Below are 14,157 nucleotides of genomic sequence, written 5' to 3'. Positions count from 1 at the left end.
CACTATCGTCTTGCTTTTTCAAAGATTTTGGAAATACTGGAAATATTTTTGAAACAGCACTTTCTTATAGAATGACTTTTCTAGGTTTTAATTTACAATATAAAGCATATATGTTATATATTATGAGTAGAAATATGCATCATTGATTAACGTAATAATATGTATGTTACAAGCAAATTCACTGTTGCCAAATTTCAATGATCTGGCCTTGTGTTGCCTTGTGGGGCTATGCTCATTATGAAATCACAATGACGTAGTACGTCACTAAACAACAGTCGTTAAAAAAGAAGAAGAAATATGTCAGCTATTGGTGTGGTGTGTGTTTATCGTTTATGTAAATAAATAAAAAAAAGTTATAAACTTGTATAAACTTGTTAAATAATAAATATGATAAATTTTGGAAATTGTTAATTAAAATTCATTTGAAGTAAAAAATGTCTAAGATAGGTGATCACGATTTGTACGGTACCAATTTTTCAACAGAGTCCATGAAAGTTATTGCAGAAAGCATAGGAATTGGGTACTTAGCGGATGATGCTGCAAAGGAACTAGCTGAAGATATATCGTTTAGAATAAAGCACATCATACAAGATGCTGCGAAGTTTATGAACAACGCCAAAAGAACGAAACTATTACAAACTGATGTGGATTCTGCCCTGAAAGTTAAAAATATTGAGGTACTACATATTAACATATTTTCAAAGGTTTAACGTTTTACAATTTTTATTGTTTTAGCCCCAATATGGATTTCAATCAACAGAACATTTGCCTTTTCGGTTTGCTTCTGGTGGGGGACGAGAGCTGCATTTTATAGAAGAAAAAGAAGTCGATTTGAATGATTTGCTGCAAAATATGTGTCCGAAGGCTCCTCTAGAAACTACTTTAAGGTCTCACTGGATGTTTATTGATGGAGTACAGCCCACTATACCTGAAAATCCACCTCCCGTTGCAAAAGTTGTACAAAAAGTAATGAAATGAATATTTCCAGTATTTTAAATTGAGTTAAAAGAAAGTTTGCCATTAATTAGTAGTTCGAACACATGGTTCAAACACAAGAATTATTGAAGATTATCCTGTTGATACTTGAAGCATTAAACGGAGTTATGATTAGCCAAGAATGTTCAAATATATTTTCTGATTAAAGTATTAGCCTAAAATGAGCAATTTTTGAGTATATTAAGATGTTATCTTTAAGATTACGCTCTCTGCGCATGTTGCTCATCACTGACATTCAGTTGCCCTCTCCGGTGCTGATCTCACCTATGAGCAACATGTGTTTACTTACATTACATTACAAAAAGTCACCATAAATGTAGAATTCTATCTTCAAGAAATAGAGTGATAATACTTCTATTTTTTTAATTAGATGTGAGAATTGAAACCAAGACTTAGTATATGATTAAACATGGTATGATTGTACCTTTTAGTCGATTTTTCTTCTGTTTCTATTGTGGGCCATTAAGCCTATTATCTTTTTAATTTCTCATCAACAATTTAAAGATTATAGTGACTTATCTCAAGCAGTGTAATTAATAAATTATTGCAGTGCTGGTTAAAGCTAATGAAATTATACACAAAATGTTTTTTATTGCCGCTTCGCAAGAACATAGGCATAAGTCAAAAAAGACGATTTTAGAGGAGAGGCATTTTAAAATTTTATGGATTTGATTATGAGCATAACTCTGAATAAGTTGTGACTTTAAAGAAATTACCTATACAATTTGGTTAGAAATATATCTAATTACAAACTGTGATAACTAGATAAATTTTATAAAGTGTTTGTGTTAACCCCTATTACATTTGAGTCTTTTTTCCTCAGAAACATTTACTTCAACTTTGTTAAAACGCTGACCTAACTAAAAAAGGGTCCTTATTTTAGAGAGAATTTTCACAAAAACCAATCGTAAGTATAAGATCGGTCATTCTTGACGAGAAATAAACACACAAATTGCTTCATATTCTGTGGTATAACTAACTTGGGTCTGTATTCATATGAAAATGTTAAGTCTTTAACTAATTTCGCGTTAAACAAATATAGACACTTGGTGCTATCTCTTAGGGACTATTATTATTAACGTCATAGGTCTTTATTCACGCGATAGATACTTTTATTTGTAGTAGATCTGCATTAATAGTCAATCTGCTTAGTCAATTTCGTCAAATTTTGACTTAAGCTTACGTTCTTGTAAAGCGGCGATATGTTTCTAGTCATATAATGCTATATAAAAAACATATTTATTTTGAATTAGAACATTTACTGAACAACAGAGAATGCATATCATAGTTCTGTTCATTTTAAGTACCATTAAAAGGAAATTGGAACAAGAACACATTTCATGGAAACTTCAGTCTTATTAACAATTATTATACCATTATAGATATATTTGATATCTATTTAGTTAATATGAAATCGGCTACACTATTTAATAAAAGCGAAATCCATGCAAAAGCGAATAAATAATGATAAATAACTGAAAATTTATAAAACATATTCATAATGTAATTTGTATAGATTTCTTATTTCAATATATTTTTCAGTTGGAATCAGTAGATCCAGTAAACAAAAAACCAATAAAAGAAACATCAGGAAAACCGACAACAGGAAAACAGAAACTCAAAAATGTAGAGACAGTCCAAATCAAACAGTTGGCAACCCATGAACTTTCTGTTGAGCAACAGTTGTACTATAAAGAAATAACTGAGGCTTGTGTAGGATCTGACGAAGCTAGGCGAGCAGAAGCCCTGCAGAGTTTAGCGTCTGATCCTGGTCTACATGAAATGTTGCCTAGAATGTGTACATTTATTATAGAAGGTGTCAGAGTTAATGTTGTTCAGAACAATTTGGCTCTTTTGATATATTTGATGAGGATGGTTAAAGCATTGTTAGATAATCAGTCACTATATTTAGAGAAATATGTAAGTATTATGAATGTATTATTTAAAACGTTAAAATAAGAATGTTTTGACTTTACTTATATAGTTTATTTGTGTTTTTTATCTATAAACTTCTCATTTTTAGCTTCACGAATTAATTCCTTCAGTTACAACATGCATAGTATCAAAGCAGTTATGCATGAGGCCGGAACTAGACAATCACTGGGCCCTCAGAGATTTTGCTTCAAGACTGATGGCTCAAATTTGCAAAAATTTCAACACTAGTACAAATAATATACAAACACGTGTCACGAGAATGTTTACGAATGCATTGCAGCAAGATAAAGTTCCTCTTTCTTCATTATATGGTGCACTACAGGGGTTGTCAGAACTGGGAGCTGAAGTTACTAGGATCTTTATCTTACCAAGAGTTAGAAATATTGGTAAGTTTGTTGTATTTAATTAATAATGTGCACAAATAATCGGAGGAAATAGTATTTTATTATTATCTATTTATCATTATAAATGGCGTTACAAATCTTTGTGAGTCTTTGCCACATTTACTATTGCCTTCCATGTTTGTCGGTCCTAAGCTACTATTTTCCATTGCCCTACTCCCATTTTCTCTAACTACATCTTTCCACCTTTTTCTAGGCTGTCCTATCTTAGTCTATTACACTGTATATTATATTTTCTCACTATATTTTCCTTTTTAAAGAGACTCATAACTCATTGTGTCTGCAACTCCATTTGTTTGTTGAACTATCTCTACAATGGTCATACTCTTAACACAAGAATTTTACGTTTCTACACCAGTGGGAAACGATTTTACTTCTGTGTTTGTTAGCATCCGTGTTTCACTTCCATACATAACTGGTGGTCATATTATGCTCTCATATATATCTGGATTTTTGCACCTCGTGAGAGAAGTTTTGAGTTCATTAGATGGTGCATTTCAAAGAAAGATATGTCAATATCTTTCATTGTTGGGTCATTCCCAACATTATTCGCATTTCAACTTCTTGTTCTACTTTGTTGTCATTGGTGGTTGTTGCTCCTAGATATCGACGGCAGAAAAGTAGGAACTCCTAAGTGGCACGATGATGATTTTACAGGAGACCAAAAAAACTGAAACATTTTTCATTTAGGGCGTATCTTATTATGTTAAGTAGTACCGTTTTCTGTAATTTAAAGCCTTCCGGAAATTTTCCATCTTTAACTGCTGGTTAATAGGTGATGCTACACTTATTGTAAAGTGAAAACCGAAATAACTCATTTTATGCACTTCGAAGTTATGTTTGTTCATAGTAAGATTTTGCCTTATTTGTCATTCTTGTTTTAAAACGACCATGTTTTTGTTTTGTCTTCATTTACTCTTAAACCGATATTTAAGGCAGCTTCTTCAAATCTCAAGAAAATATCATTCATTTCTAATGTTGATTCTGCTATTGCATCTACATCAACTGCAAACATCCTTTGCTCCCTGAGCAGCTATGTCTGGTTTGATTTTTGAATCACCTTTTCGGATGGCATATTCTAAGGCCAGGCTAAACAACAATGGGGACAGCGGATCTCCCTGTCTTAGGCCAGAATTTATGCAGAAAGAATTTGATGTTTTCCCTCCTATTCTAACTTGTGCAAAGGAGTTACTTACACACTTTTTTGCTAGTTTCTTAAGTATGCCCAACTCACCATTGCATTTCATAGTCTTAGTAGATGATTAATTTAATGATAGACGAAGCAATAAAGCACTAAAATCGGCCTTACCTCCGAAAAAAAAGAGGACAAGACGGATCTCAATATTTATTTTTGCATTCGATTCGTGAATTCGCCAGGAAACTTTGTGATCCGGAGCCATGATATAATATTGAAAAACTGCATACAAAAAATGCATTCTTAAAGTGCATCTCAAACAGACAATAAAAAAAATTCAGAACTCGTCAATTATCAGCAGAAATGAGTTCAATTTTGTTACTCGGGGGTTTTTGGAGTCGCTGAAAACATATATGACGTCAAAAGTGATCTCCGGAGTACCTAGTGCTTAGGGTACCTACTGTTTACCTCGTCTTGTGAAGTTTTAGGTAAATTCATTAAAAATTAGTCAAAAATCATTACTCGGTGGTTTTTGGGGCCGCTAACGACGAATATGAAATCGGAAGTGATTTTCGGAGTACCTGGTGCCCAGAGTACCTACTGTTTACCTCTCTTGTGGAGTTTTCGGCAAACAATTTATTAAAAAATTAAGTCAAAAATAATTACTTGTGGGTTTTTGGGGTCGCTGACGACAAATATGATATCGGAAGTAATCTCCGGAATACCTGGTGCCCAGGGTACCTACCTCTTATGGAGTTTTCGGCAAATTCATTAAAAAATTAGCCAAAAATCATTACTTGGGGGGTTTTTGGGTCGGTGACGACGAATATCGGAAGTGATCTAGGGAGTACCTGGTACCCAGGGTACCTACTGTTTACCTCGTTTTCTGGAGTTTTCGGCAAATTCATTAAAAAATTAGTCAAAAATTACTAGTTACGAGATAAACAGTAGGTAACCTGGGCACCAGGTACACCGGAGATCACTTCCGATGTCATATTCGTCGTCAGGGACCTTAAAAACCGCCTGAGTAATGAATTTTGACTAATTTTTTAATGAATTTGCCAAAAACTCCAGAAAACGAGGTAAACTGTAGGTACTCTGGATACCAAGTACTCCGTAGAGCACTTCCGAAGTCATATTCGTCGTCAGCGACCTAAAAACCCCTGAGTAATGGTTTTTGGCGAATTTTTTAATGAATTTGCCGAAAACTCCATAAGAAGTAGGTACCCTGTGCACCAGGTGTTCCGGAGATCGCTTCCGATGTCATATTCGTCGTTAGCGACCCCAAAAACCCCCGAGCAATTATTTTTGACTAATTTTTTAATCAAGTTTTTGCCGAAAACTCCACAAGACGAGGTAAGCAGTAGGTACCCTGGGCACCAGGTACTCCGGAAATTACTTCCGATGTCATATTTGTCGTTAGCGGCCCCAAAAACCCCCGAGTAATGATTTTTGACTAATTTTTAATGAATTTGCCGAAAACTCCACAAGACGAGGTACACAGTAGGTACCCTGGGCATCAGGTAGTCCGGAGATCACTTTTGACGTCATATAATATGTTTTCAGCGACCCCAAAAACCCCCGAGTAACAAAATTGAACTCATTTCCGCCGATAATTGACAAGTTCTGAATTTTTTTTATTGTCTGTTTAAGATGCACTTTAAGAATGCATTTCTTGTATGCAGTTTTTCAATATTATATCATGGCTAAGGGTCACAAAGTTTCCTGGTGCATTCACGAATCGAATGCAAAAAGAATTATTAAGATCCGTCTTGTCCTTTTTTTTCGGAGGTTCAGTGTTTTATTGCTTCCGACTATGATAAGCCTGTTTGAATTCTATAAAGATTTGATGTACTTACTTATTTATTTAAGCCATCCTACTGTTTTGTCCATGTCTTTCAGTCGGTAGCTAGTCTCTGCCTTTCTCCACCCAATATTTCTTTTTGCGCAAGCCTTTCCAATATCCTCGTTTCATGTTCTTGTTGGCCTGCCCCTTCGTCGTTTTTTGTCAGATGCCGCTTTCCATACCCTCTTTACAGTATTACCTTCACTCATTCTTGCCGTATGTCCAAACCACAATAACTGTTTCGTTTCAAGTTTGTCCAAGATCTGATTTATATCTTGATTATACTGCCAATTACTATTATACAGTGAGCATGTAAAGGTTGGAATAAATTCATTTTCTCGAGAATGGACGATTTTGGAAAAAAATCCGAAACAGGTCAATTTTTATTTTTAAATTGCGACTTTTTGGCATATATATCATACTAGTGACGTCACCCATCTGGGCGTGATGACGTCATCTACAATTTTTTTAAATGAGAATAGGGATTGTGTGATAACATAACTCATCTGAAAGGTAAATCAATTCTCTATTCAGTAATATAAACATTAACATAATAATTTATACAGGGTGTACAAAAAAATGTTTTTGAATTAAATTTATTGACATAAAAAGAAGGATGTATATAATTTATTTAACTCAAAATACATTTTACTCCTATCAGAAAACAGGAAATAATGTTTATTTGACAAATAAATATTGTTTTTTGCTTAAATTCAGTATTAAAGCAGCCACCTTCTTTCCTCTTGACAGTTTGAACATTTAATATAATCGTAAAGCAATGATTATTTGAAAACATTTTTTTCTTTTGTCTGAGAGCAGTAATATGTATTTTGAATTAAATAAAAATTGCTATGCAATAAATTAGTAATTATAAATGCAGTATAAATTACTTGCATTCTTCTTTTTATATTAATAAATTTAATCCAGAAATTTTTTTTGGACAGCCTGTATAAATAATTATGTTAATGGTTATATTACTGAATGGAGAATTGAATTGCCTTTCAAATAAGCTATCACACGACCCCTATTCCTATTTAAAAAAATAATCGATGACGTCTTCACGCCCAGATGGGTGACGTCACTAGTATGATATATATGCCAAAAAATCGTAATTTAAAAATAAAAATTGACCTGTTTCGGGATTTTTTCCAAAATTGTCCACTCTCGAGAAAATGAATTTATTTCAACCTTTACGTGCTCACTGTATATTAGATTTTGTAATGGTAAATAACCATAATATTGACTGAAAATGTGTTTATTTTCTCAAAAATGAATGTACTGATCTAAAAGTACCAATTACTGAAGTAGAAATCAAAAAACGTCAAAACAAATGTATTTTCAATTAATGTTGTGGTTGCTTCCAATTAAAAATAGTAGAAAATATAGAAATGCCACAAGAAAAATTAACCTTATTTATTACCATATTTATATTTTACTGTTATATATTTGTAGGAAACAGAATTGAGGGATACCTAGATGGCAATCCAACATCAAATATGGAAAAAATCGCCTCTGGACATATCAAACAGTTACTTATTAAAGTCCTTGCTCCTGTATTGAAGAGCATAAGGAACCCGCCAGACAATCCAGATGAATATAGACAAGAGTATGGATACTTAGGACTGTCACTGCATGCAGCTGTTGTTAAAGCAAGAACGCAGCCAAATATTTTGCCCACTTCTGTGTCGAATGTTAATAATCCAATCACTTGTAGTTCTCCAATAACGAAAACTATCAATACACCAAGTGGAATAATTCAGCAGGTAAGTGTTGTATGGGATTTAATTAATCAGCAGTTATAGTGCAGTCAGTGAGGGTATGTGGCTCCGAATTCCATTCCAGAAACAAAGAGTACCCTATATCCTATGGCGATTTTATCTTAGGGGTGGTTCCCATCGCTTCTCGGGGGTGGAAATTTTTTTGGTCAAAATAACCACGGAAGTGGCTAGAGAACCTGATTCTAAGCAAAAATTAGTCTATATATATTTTTTTTGAAAACTCGATACTTTTTGAGTTATTCGTGGTTGAAAATTTACCACTTTCATTGAAAAATGACACCTTTCAGATTGTTTTTTTGCGAATACCTTAAAAATTATATATCTAACGAAAAAACTAAGTACATATTATAAAAAAATTTTGTAGCTTATGAAAGTCAAAGATATTCATTTCTTCATAAATCTTCTAGTTATGATACAAAAAGAGATATCGTCGGTCTAATAAGCAAATTGCCTAACTCACAAATTGAAAATTTTACAGGAGAGACAAAAACCTTTGGAACAACAGTAAAAAAAGAGAAAATTGCCTAACTCCATGCAAAATATAATTGGCCAAAATTAATTAAACAAAATATTTACACAAACTTTCTACTTATTATACTATATCCATATTATTAATAATAATCAAAATATATTTATTTACTTACATTTTCTAACGTTTTCAATCAAAACAACTCTAGAAATACTGACATAGGGGTCAATCCAAGCAAGTGGTCCAATGGTGGTTGCTTGACTATTTTCAATATTTTTTATTTTTCTACCTTTTAAACTTCAGTCTATAGAAAGTACAAAATTGCATTCATTTTATTTTAAAAAAATTTAGTTTGTCGATGACGGCCATTTTTGTTAAAGCGTGTCAATCATTTTCACGGAAAACATGGCTTCGCTCTTTAGCCAATATTTTTACTGAGGTTTGTCCTAGAACAAAAAATCAAAAACTAAACTTTTTAGAAAAGTATGCTCTAAAAAAAATTGCCTGTAGCATTATTTAATTTTAAACTACCCGTAAGGCCTTAAATGAACCTCAAAGTTTGAAAAGGTAAACTGATAAAATTCTATTTTCAGCATTTTTTTAACAGCATAAGGCAAGCCGATAATGGTTTGTAATTTTTTTATGGAAAAGACATACGTACATAATTTAAATAAAAAAAGTTTGAGCTTTGAGAAAAAATAAATTTGTTCAAAAAAATCTCAAAAATGTAATTTTTTTAAAATCTCAATGTTTGACCCCTTAATCTCTGATGGGCACGGATAAAAAAATTTGAGATTTGGCTGAATGTTAGCGCCTAGCAAGTAGAAGAAAGAGTAAACAGTTGGAGTTGCAGACTTACGTCATATAGGAGTTACAGGCCTCAAAAATGGTCAAAAATCCAAATGGTCAAAATTTTGAGCGTTTGCGGGCAGGGTAATTAAAATTCAAATAAACTGTCTAATGAAATAAAAATTAATGTATTTTCACCAGATTTCACAATGAATACAAATTTATACAGGGTGGGCCAAAGAAAAGAGTCCACCTCGATATTTGGCAATAGTTACCTATTAGATTTTAAGGAAATGCCGAAATAGGTTCATTTTTATTTTTATATTGAAACTTTTTGGGATATATTTCATACTACGTGACATCATTTATCAGAGCGTGATGACGTAATCGATTATTTTTTTTAAATGGGAATAGTGGTCTTGTGGTATTTCATTTGAAAGCGTGTTCGATTTTCTATTCAGTAATATAAACATTATGATCATTATTTATACAGGGTGACCAAAAAATATTTTTTGAATTAAATTCATTGGCGTAAAAAGAAGAATGTATGTAATTTATTTAACTCAAAATACATTGTCCTGCTGTTAGAAAATAGAAAAAATGTTTATTTCACAAATAAACATTTCTTTTCGCTTAAATTAAACCACAAACAGGCTCCCACCTAACTCTTGACAGTTTGAACATTTAATATAAGCGAAAAGCAATGTTTATTTGCCAAATAATAAGTTTTTTCCATTTTATGACAGCAATAAAATGTATTTGAGTTAAATAAATTAAATGTATTCTTCTTTTTGTGTCAATTTATTTAATTAGAAAATTATTTTTTTGGCCACCCTGTATAAATAATGATATTATTGTTTATACTACTGAACAGAGAATTGTACACTCTTTCAAATGAGATAACATACGACCCCTATTCTCATTAAAAGAATCATCGATTATAATAATGGCGCTTTTGGGAATTGTCAGGCGGTAGCTTTTACCGTCTACTACTAGATGACACCAGAAAACGATTTTCGCAAAAAATGGACTTAGGCAATTTGCTTATTAGACCGACGATATGGTAGATCAAAAGAGAATTTTTTGTTGCATGCTCAAATCAGTGTATTCAACTTAAAATAACAAATGGTCGATTTTAGTGGTATAATGCTACAAATACCTTTTATAGTGCTTGAAAAGACCTTTACAACGAGCAATAATTTGACCTTTTTTTTTTCAAAACATTCATTTTAAACCCGTCCAATTTTTTGAACATTGAAATAACACTATAATAAAAGGTATTGCAGAAGGAAAACGATGCATTTAAATTCTGGTGGATGAGGGGTTAAATTATAACTTCTCATTTTTTCTTAAAATACATTACTCATTAACTTTTTTTGCACCATATCTGGTTTAGTTTGAATGTAATCGACATTTACCAGTGCTCATTTTAAAGCTCTTTTCAAGCACTACAAAAGGTATTTTATACACCTAAAATTGACCTTTTCTCTGTTATTTTAAGTTGAATAAACCGATTTGAGCATGCAGCAAAAAAAATCTTTTTTCACCTACTTTCTCGTTTTGTATTATAATTAGAAGATTTACGAAGAAATGAATGTCTTTGACTTTTCAAATATGTTTTATACAGTTTTTGAAGTTATACTTCTTTAGGCACGAGGGTGAATTTTTATTTTCCTGGGCGCATGCGCACACCGACAGTATGGTATTAGTCGCTACATCTTTTAAGTTTAGTGCAAATAAGGTGTGCGTGAAAAGAATATATTAGTAGTGTTTTTAGTAAATATATTTATTATAATTTTTATGTCTGTGGATTTCTATTCCTCCTAATAAGTATTATTGAAAATGTTTATTTTCAATTAATGTATCTGTCACCGTGATTGTAATTATGTCCGAGAAATGATCGACTAAATACGAAAACGGTGGTAGCTGATCCGTAGAACATTCGCCTAGGGATCGAGAGGTCCCCTGTTCAAATCCGGACAAAGTCATATCCTTTTTTTTTAATTTTTAGTATTCTTTTTGTTCTTTCTAAAATTAGTTCAATATTTAAATACAATGCAAAAAAACTGTTTAAAGTAGATAGGTATATTGATTTCGTTGAAATCATAATATGAAGTTAGATTATATTATAATAAAAGTATAACTTCTTACGTGCGTACAAAGTACACACACATTCTTTTTTTTTTTCGTTAGATGCAAAATTTTGAAGGTATGTATTCGTAAAAAAATAATGTGTGTGTACTTTGTACGCACGTAAGAAGATATTCTTCTATTATAATATAATAGGTAATTTAAACGAAGTAAATATACTTAAAAGGTTATTTGTACTTATTTTATTTAAAAATCAAACTAACTTTCTTATCTACCACTTTCAAAAAAGAAGAATATCTTCAAAAATTATATAATAATACACTTACAATCATAAAATCTATAAAAAAAATAAAAAAATAATAACTTGCTTGGGGTTTCGAACCCACTTCACGTCTACCGCGCCGTACGAAAGTTGACGACATTTCAAACTGCACCAAACTCTCGTATACGTCATGTGGGAATATACACAAACTAAACGTTTACACCAAAAATTTATATGAATTTAATAAAATTATTAGTTTGATTTTTGTCGAAATAAAATACAACAAAATATAGAGTAGGAAAACGATATATGAGATGAAGATTTGTAGAAAGTTTGTTCGTAATCAGATTATGTAAATTAAAGCATTGCCTACTAATAGGTAACTACATTATTTTGTTTACATTTTCCAAATAGATAGGTATTGAAACTATTAGGTATTTCCAACTGAAACATTTAGAATTACGTACCTGCGGCTTTTCAAAACTATTTAACAAGTCACTATAATCTATAATTATAAATTTGATTTTATTTCTGTCGACACATCAATAAAAACTAATATTATACAATATTTTTGTTTACCGATAACCTCCATATTGAACAAATATTGACAGATCATTTCAAAATTTTAACACCCAATCAGAGCCCGTATAACGACTAATACCATACTGTCGGTGTGCGCATGCGTGCGGATCAATCAAATTTTACCCTCAATCGATTCGCCGCTAAAGAAGAATATCTTCAAAAATCGTCCTAAAAGGTGTAATTTTTCAATGAAAATAACAAATTTTCAACCACACAAAAAGTATTGAGTTTTCAAAAAAAAAATTATAGAACAATTTTTGCTTATAACTAGGTTCTCTAGCCACTTCCTTGGTTATTTTGACCAAAAAATTTTCCACCCCAGGGAAGGAGTGGGAACCAACCCCTAGATAAAAGCGCCATAGGATAGGAATGGAGTAGGATGGAATTCGTAGCCAAATATCCTCGCTGACTGCACTATAAAGTGTTGTATAGGATTTAATCAATCAGCAATTGATAATCTTCAGAAAACGAATTATGCTGTTTTTAATTTTTAGCAAACTCCTGCTGGAAGAACAATCGTCATGAATCCCAGTCCAAGGGCACAAATACCACAATCCAATCAAAAATTCGTGTTCGTGACTCAAAGACCACAGACACCAATGAGCACTTCACATCAAATCCAACAGAGCCAGAGCATATCGACGTCTCAGAACACTGTTGTCAAATTCGTTTCCAACCCCAATCAAGCCCAGCCCAAGTTGGCAACACAGCAAAAATTAGTGATGGTATCGAATCCATCGGCACAAGGAAACTTCCAGACCCAATCGCCTGGTTCCACGCTGCTCCTTTCCAAACAACAGAATTTCGCTCTGCAGCAACAGATACAGCAGCAGCAGCAGCAACAGCAACAGCAATCTCCTCTTATGGATGATATATCTCATTTAGTTCAGTAATATATAAGTGTTAATATTACATTTTGTTTTAATCGATATTCCCCATTGTTGGCTCCCACGTTGAAGAAGGAAACAGAAATCATGATGGAATCAAAAGGCAAAAAGAAAAATAAAAGAGAAGAAGAAACTATAGAAGGGAAGAAACTATAAATTCAAGACAAAATACAGATGAAAATATGGAAATTACAAAAGACGGGATAAAAGTTTAAGAAACAGAAAAGTTCGTAGGGAAAATGAATGAAGACTGCGAAGAAACTGTATCAACAGATATATGATATATCAAACACATAATCAACTAGAAAAGAACAATGATCATCAACGATAAAGAAACAATGAAAAATGGGGGAACATTTTGAGCAATAATTGCTAAATTGAGAGCTAGAGAAATTATGATTAATTATTTATATGGGAAATAAGCCACAATTAAAATGAAAAAAATAATTTTATTAACGTTTCGACGCCCAAATCGGGTGCCGTTGTCATATATAAATAATTAATCATAAAAAAATGACACAAGGAAATAGCTTCAGAACAACACTAGAGAAATTAGGCGAAAAACACGCTTAGATTTGTTCGTCAATTCCAGTTGTTCTCAGAATTTCGGTCCTCTTGATGGTTAACGCAGTCAAATGCTTTTCGACAATCAATAAAACATGCATACAGACTGTTTAGTGTTTGCTTAGATATACGCCAATGAATATACGCTAAAATCGGCAACATTGCGTATGAGAATGAGTCACATTTTTCCAATAAGTAAGTAATGAAATAAAAGACATTCTCACAATCAATTTATTCACTCCAGTCCACCGGTTTCGCTGTCTATAATGTGCACAGCATCATCAGGTACCGGTAACAGTAAGCTAAATGATGCCGGTATAAGGAATGATTTCAGAAGTAAACACTGTCATACTTACCGGGATCTGATGATGCTGTTCACATTATAGGCAGCGAAACCGGTCGTCCGGAGCGAATAAATTTAT

At 32.5% G+C, this 14,157-nt stretch overlaps 1 protein-coding gene across 1 annotated transcript; it reads left to right on the top strand.

Moving 5' to 3' along the window:
- Positions 1–296: 296 nt before the first annotated feature.
- LOC114329055 (transcription initiation factor TFIID subunit 6) lies at positions 297–13,196 on the top strand. Its single transcript, XM_028278072.2, has 6 exons — positions 297–677; positions 736–966; positions 2,539–2,916; positions 3,020–3,317; positions 7,766–8,076; positions 12,779–13,196. The coding sequence occupies exons 1-6, from the start codon at positions 435–437 to the stop codon at positions 13,175–13,177; spliced, it is 1,860 nt and encodes a 619-aa protein (XP_028133873.2). The 5' UTR covers positions 297–434; the 3' UTR covers positions 13,178–13,196.
- The last annotated feature ends 961 nt before the right edge of the window (positions 13,197–14,157 follow it).

Source organism: Diabrotica virgifera, chromosome 7 (assembly GCF_917563875.1).
Source record: "Diabrotica virgifera virgifera chromosome 7, PGI_DIABVI_V3a".
NCBI lineage: Eukaryota > Metazoa > Arthropoda > Insecta > Coleoptera > Chrysomelidae > Diabrotica > Diabrotica virgifera.
This window is presented reverse-complemented; position numbering and strand designations above follow the sequence as displayed.